General features: G+C 60.0%; 2 protein-coding genes across 3 annotated transcripts in view; one reads left to right on the top strand and one right to left on the bottom strand.

The window, feature by feature from the left end:
- The window catches only part of PHETA2 (PH domain containing endocytic trafficking adaptor 2), a 3,762-nt gene extending 2,890 nt beyond the window's left edge, over window positions 1–872 (bottom strand). The window contains exon 1 of one of the 2 annotated variants that reach the window (XM_029954808.1): window positions 431–872. The gene's annotated coding sequence lies outside the window, so the exon portion shown is untranslated. Of the gene's footprint in view, window positions 1–26; window positions 192–430 lie in introns of those variants that run through there. The other variant, XM_029954809.1, reaches the window with a different exon arrangement.
- A 1,211-nt stretch (window positions 873–2,083) lies between these two features.
- The window catches only part of NAGA (alpha-N-acetylgalactosaminidase), a 6,131-nt gene continuing 1,700 nt past the window's right edge, over window positions 2,084–6,514 (top strand). The window contains 7 exon segments of the mRNA XM_029955403.1: window positions 2,084–2,185; window positions 2,604–2,695; window positions 3,487–3,622; window positions 4,015–4,186; window positions 4,689–4,866; window positions 5,206–5,300; window positions 6,000–6,425. Coding sequence (XP_029811263.1) covers window positions 2,680–2,695; window positions 3,487–3,622; window positions 4,015–4,186; window positions 4,689–4,866; window positions 5,206–5,300; window positions 6,000–6,425 — 1,023 coding nt within the window. The 5' untranslated portion in view covers window positions 2,084–2,185; window positions 2,604–2,679.

Consider the following 6,514-nt stretch of genomic DNA (forward strand, 5'->3'; position numbering starts at 1 on the left):
CTCCCCCCTTCCCTCCCGTAGCTCACCCGGTGGTCCGCGAAGACGCCCCTGGATCCACACGGGAGGGAAACTAAGGCCGGAGAGGCCGAGGCTTGCCAGAGGCACGGAGCTGGTCAGCGGCGGGCGACCTCGAACCCAGGGCCCCGCCGCAGGCCGTCCGCGGGCCTCGGACCCAGCCCACCGCCAGGAGAACTCGGAGTCCTTCTCTTCCCCTCTCCAGCCCCTCTCCCCGCCCGGCCCACTTTTCCCACTGAGCCAAGCCTGGGACGGCTTGGGCCCGCGCCTCCTCTGGGCGGGCTCCTATCCAGGCTGCGAGGCCCCGCCGAGCTTCCTGGCAACCCCACCCGCTCCTGAGTGCCCGCATTTCGGTTTCTGGGGATTATCGATTTCTGCCTCCCCCACGCCCACCGCCCACCGGCCTGCAACCCACCTGCGGCCCCGAGGGCTCTGCCTGGAGTTGGTCCAAGGGTAGGCTTGTGGTGAAGATTCCCTGAGGGCACAACCAAAGGCAGGAGGCTGGGGGGGGGGGGGTCCCCGAAGGCCCTGGAAGCTAAGGAGGTCGGAATATCTGACCATGAACTTGGTGGTTCCCAGCTCAGAGCTCTAGCCTTTGCAGTTCCTGCAGCCTAGAATGTTCTTCTTTCTTACCCCTCTCCCTCAGCTCTAACTTCTCAGGGCTCCTTCACACCAATTAGGTTTCAACTTAAACGTCCCTTCCCTGACCGCTGGATGTCAAGTAGCCTATCCTCAAGGCTAGGGCATCCCTGGGGTGTATCTTCATTACTGCACCAGCGCTACAGAACCTTCCCCATGCACAAGCTTTTATTTCCTGTGTATTGTCTGTCTCTCCCACTAACTTTTATTCAGTTAATAACGGAAACCATACCAAATGTGTTAGAAGGTAATAAGCGGTATGGAAAACACACGGGGTCACATGGAACTTGGGAATTGCTAGAGCAGGGAGGTTGCAATTTCCAATAGGATGGTCAGGGTAGGCCTCACTGAAAAGGTGGCATTGGAGAAATAGTGGTAGGAGCTAAGGGTGCCAGTCATGCCAAAATCTGGAGGGAGATGGCTCCAGGCACAGGGAACAGTTAGCACAGCGGTCCTAAGACCTGTTGTGCTTGGGGGAACTGCAAGAGGGACAGTGTGGCAGCGAGGTGGGAGGAGGGCGACAGCAGCAGGAGAGGGGTCAGATGTGTGGGGTCGGGCTTTGTAAACCTGTGAGTCTCTCTCCAGACTGAGATGAACAGCTGTCACCAGGGCCTGAGCAGGGGGAGACCGGAGCTGTGTTGTAAAGAAGCACTGGGGGGGGGGGGGGGCTCAGGCAGTTAAGCATGAGCATCTAACTCTTGATTTCAGCTCAGGTCATGATCTCATGGTTGGTGGGATGGAGCCCTGAGTCAGGCTCCACGCTGTCAGCGCCTGCTGGGGATTCTCTCTCCCTCTTTCTCTGTCCCTCTCTGCTCACGTGCTCGCGCGCTCTCTCTCTCTCTCTCTCTCTCTCTCTCTCTCTCAAAATAAGTAAATAAACTTTAAAAAACATATTTGATGAATGAAGGAGGGGAGGAATACGTGGGGTGCCCGGGCCAAGTACAGCAGTGGCTGGCACCGAGTGTCAGGGAGGGGAGGAAACCTCCTGGCTTTGCAGAAACAGGGCCCTACATCCGGTCTGCTTTTCCCCACCCGGCCTCCTCATAAAGCCTGTTCGTGATTACCGTCTTTGAGTGGCTTACTCTGGGCCATGCATCATGGCATTTCATTACTTCCTTTAAAGAAACAAAAAGCAGATATTTACGTCATACTGTATATTGAGCGTCTACATAGCGTCGGGCACTACACTCGCCTTCAGGGACCCCGCAGAGGTGAAAGGACTACCCTCTCGGGGGAGCCACAGCAGCCAGGTCACCCAGTCCATAGACCTGCTCCGCAAGCGGTGCCAGCCAGATGTGGGCGCAGAGACGGAACTCGATGGGGGGAGGGCCTTTGGGAGGGTCCAGGGAGGGCTTATTGGGCCCACAAGGGGGCGGGACACGACATTGCTAGCGGGATTCTGATAGGTTCCGCCGGGAAGGCTGTCGCCGTCAGGCTCCGCCCCCTGTGGAATGCCGTAGGCAAATCAGGTTACAGCAGCAGTGGCGTTCCCGAGACAGAAGCTGGTGGCGGTTGTGGACGCGTCCGCAGCGTGAGTTCCGCGAGCAGGGCACTTAGGGAGGGTCCCCGCGCTAGGGCTGCTGGGCTGCTGTCCTTGGGGGGTCCGGGGGGGGCGGGCAATCCAGACCCGGTGGGAGTCCGAAGCCTGGTCCCAGCCCGACGCTTCCGTTCTTTCTGGGCGCCCCAGAGGCAGTCGCTGCCTTTTTCTGGCCACAGCTCGGAGGAGGGCCGCCCGGGGTTCCCAGCAGGGGCGGGGTCTAACGTCTAAGACACCTTGTTTAGTATTTCTGAAGGAAGATCCCAGGCTCGGGGAAGTGATGGCTGGGCGCCGGGGGTGGTGAGCGATGAGGGCGGCTTGGGGGACCGAGTGTGGGCTCCACGCGCAAGGTTGAGGGCGGCAGAGCTAGTGAGGCAGTAGTGGACCCCGGTGCTCACCTAACGTTTCTTAGCTTCCAGAGTCCAACGGATAAAGCTGGTGGAAGGAGAGCAGATCTGGTCGGGTCCTGAGACGCTGAGTCCAAAGCAATGTTGCTGAAAACAGGTACCTACGTGGCTGGAAGTGGCTTGGGGAGGGCAGGTGACCCCCTGGGGACAGGGGCTCCCTGGAGGAAGTTCCAGCCCTCTGGTGGCTGGGCTTCCTTCTTTGATGTGGGTACGTGGGAGACCTCTTCCTCTATCTTAGTCTTGGAGCTGGGCCAACAAGAAGGAGATGCTCACCACCTAGGAATCTGTTCCCTTTCCAAAGAGGCCTCTTCCTTTCTCACTCCCTCTCCCTCAAGGTGCAGAGGTCCTGCTTTACGTGTCAGACAACAGTCCTGTAAAGTCGTACAGCAACTCCATCTTATAGATAAGGAAGAAGGCCTTGAGGGGGGCAAGGGTTCACTCAGGCGAGCTGGCTAGGTGCAGGTCCAACCCTGGCTAACCTGAGCCTTCTGAGGCCTCTTGGGGGTCTGTGGTGGAGAGCAGCGCGCTCCGGACGGGACTCAGGAGACCCGAGTCTGGCCACAGTGCTGTCAAGTGTTGTGTACACAGAGTCGGGGAGGGGGGCTCGTCAGGGGGCAGAACGGATACAACCTCAAGTGTTAGTTTTTTACTGATTCTGTTGTGGCATCAGCAGGGGTGACTCAGGCCTCAAACACATTGCCCTGCCCCCGGCACCATGAGCCCACTCACCTCTAACTGCAGGAGCCGCAAGTCCACCGCAAGCCCAGGAGTCTGGTGCTGCTGATGTGGAGTCCGGCGGCCTCTGCGGAGCCCAATAGCATATGGGTGGGGTGGGGTGAGGGCTGGGGCTGTGGGAGCCCCTGACAGTCATCCTTCGGCCCCCTGCAGTGGTCTTGGTGGTCCTGGTGGCCCAGGTGCTGGGGCTAGATAATGGGCTCCTTCGGAAGCCACCCATGGGCTGGCTGGCCTGGGAACGTTTCCGCTGCAACACTAACTGTGACGAGGACCCGAAGAACTGCATCAGGTGAGCGAGGGCCACACCACCTAACAAGCCGTGCACGGGACCCCGCAGAGTGGGGGCAGGGAGTGGAGGGCAGGCAGAGCACCCCATGCCAGAGGGAATGCAACCAGGGGTGACCTTTGGGACATTGACAGCCTTGTGACCTGCTTGGGGCCTCTGTGGGAACTGTCAGGCCTGTGGGGCAGGGGCACAGTGGTGGGCCCAGCCCCTGAGGTCACTGACAGGAGATCATTGCCACAGCCAGGCCGGCTCAGTCTTGCAGCCTGGGGGCCAAGCCACTCCTGTCTATGGCTCTCCTAGTCTGGATTCACACTCAGATCCTCTTTGAAGTCTGAAAAGCTCTAAGGTTGAGGGTGGGGGGTGACTGAGCAGCCCCTTCCCCTGCCTCTCACCAGCGAGCGGCTCTTCATGGAGATGGCTGACCACTTGGCACGGGACGGATGGCGGGACCTGGGCTACACGTACCTTAACATCGATGATTGCTGGATTGGTGGGCGTGACGCCGAAGGCCGCCTGACAGCCGACCCCAAGCGCTTCCCCCACGGCATTGCCTTCCTTGCGGACTACGTGAGCCCGGCCCCAGCCCCACCCCAGCCCTGCCCTTTAGCCCGGGGCCCAGACCACGTGGTCCAGGTCTCCACACATACCCCGCCCCCTGCTTGGGGCTTATTTCCACAATCCCTGCTTGAGAAATCAGTCTGGTGGGAGAAACAGATAAACCGGCAGCTAGTTTGGGCCCACGGCGGTGGGTAAGGGCCAGGAAGGGCGTCTTATCCAGCCTGGGATTTCAGAAAGATTCACCGGAAGAGGCAGTTCTTGAACGGCTATAGAGAGATGGCATTCGAGGCAGAGGGGCCAACAGAAGCAAGGCCTAGAGGCCAGAAACTGCCCCCGGGAGGTGTGGGTTGGAGTGAGAAGGACCACAGCTGGCAGAGGCCAGGCCAGCAAACAGATCCTTTCCTTTCGATAGTGGGGAGCCGATAGTTTTCTGACGAGGCCTGGTCAGATGTGCCTGGGAGGGGGCTCCCTGAGGCTCCTGCCTAAGCCCAGTTTCCTCAACCCTCCGCAGGCTCACTCCCTGGGCCTGAAGCTGGGCATCTACGCGGACTTGGGCAACTTCACCTGTATGGGTTACCCAGGCACCATGCTAGACAACGTGATTCAGGACGCTCAAACCTTTGCCGAGTGGAAGGTGGACATGCTGAAGTTGGATGCCTGCTATTCGACCCCTGAGGAACGGGCCATGGGTGGGTCCTGGAGCTGGCCAGGAGCCATCGGGTGGACAGGGAGGGGTGGCCGTGGGGGGCTCACCGGTGCCTGCCTGGCCGAGCTTGTTGTCTGCACGGCCCCCCAAGGGGTAGTGTTTCCCAATTCCCTGCACCCAGAGGCTGGGAGGATTCCCAGGCTTCCTAGAGACGGGTTGTCACCATGCCCGTCCAGGAAGTGTTTGTAGCTCTGGGTGCGGGGGGAGGCACTTCCTCTTTTGAGGTTCAGTTCCCTCACATTTGGTGGGAGGTTTGGGCTGAGGCCCCAGATTTCATCCTTTGTCACCTCACGCCTGAAATGTAGGCGTTGGGTTTCTCCAGGGTACCCCAAGATGGCAGCTGCCCTGAATGCCACAGGCCGCCCCATTGCCTTCTCTTGCAGTTGGCCGGCCTACGAAGGGGGCCTTCCCCCAAAGGTAAGCCTTTCCATGTACCCACCTGGCACTGCTCCCCACACCCAGGCCTCCCCCGGTCCTGTGCAGTCAGGCTGCTCTCATCCATGTGCTGATTTGCAGGTCTAAGAGAGGGTTCTGCGTGCCCCTGAGGGGGCCTCAGCCAGCCCTGGGTCTAGAGAAGCGGAGGCACTTGTCAGGTGGGCCGAAGGGATCGGCGTCCAAGGCATGGAGCCACATGCCATGTGCCGACACACATCACCCAGCCAGCGGTCAGAATCCTGCTTGTACTGAGCGCGCTAGGACATCCAGAAGGCTGGGGTGGTCGTGCAAGTGGGCACATCGCCAGGGGCCCTTCAGCACCTAGGGCACTAGGAAGGGTGGGATCAGACTTGCAGACCTGAGGGAGAATGCTGGCCGACAGTGGGGCTCACTGGGAGAATACAGAACGGGGGTGCAGCGGGGAGGGTTGTGGGTGCACCAGCCTGGGCCTGTAGCCTGGGCTTGGCCCCAGCGGGCATGAGAGGGCAGGGTAGGCTTCTGGCACCAGTGCAGGTGGATAGGAGGCCTGGGAAGCCCCCGGGCAGGGCCCCTCTCTCTGAGGCCTTCCTTATCGCGATCTAGCTCAGGGCCTGCTCGCTTCCCCGCTTCCCCACCGAGTGCAGGCCTCCAGGCAGCAGGGTGTGACTCCGCTGCTGGCCTCTGTCCTCTCCCGACATCCAGGTGAACTACAGCCTGCTGCCAGAAATCTGCAACCTCTGGCGCAACTATGATGACATCCAGGACTCCTGGAGTAGCGTGCTGTCCATCCTGGACTGGTTTGTGAAGCACCAGGACACCCTGCAGCCGGTGGCAGGCCCTGGGCACTGGAATGACCCAGACATGGTACCGGCATGGAGGGGGAGGGCCCAAGGCCTGCGGGCCACGACACACCTGCTCCCCAATGCCCTGGGCTGTCTTCCTGGATGCTCACTGCCAGGCTCTAGTTCAGTGTCTCTGAAACATGTCCTTGAACCAGCTGCACTGGACTCACCCTCTGAGCTTGTTTACATGTCTGGTCCCAGGGCCCCACCTCCACCTTTTGGACCAGGATGTTCAAAGAGGGCTTGGGAATGCCCGTCGTTAACAGTCTTCCCTGGCAGTTCTGATGTTTCCTGAAACCCGAGAACTCGGTCCGTAGTGACTCTTGTGTGACATTATTCCTCAGGAGGGTGAAGATCATGAAGAGTCCACACTCC

The sequence above is a fragment of the Suricata suricatta genome, chromosome 10 (assembly GCF_006229205.1).
Source record: "Suricata suricatta isolate VVHF042 chromosome 10, meerkat_22Aug2017_6uvM2_HiC, whole genome shotgun sequence".
Classification (NCBI taxonomy): domain Eukaryota; kingdom Metazoa; phylum Chordata; class Mammalia; order Carnivora; family Herpestidae; genus Suricata; species Suricata suricatta.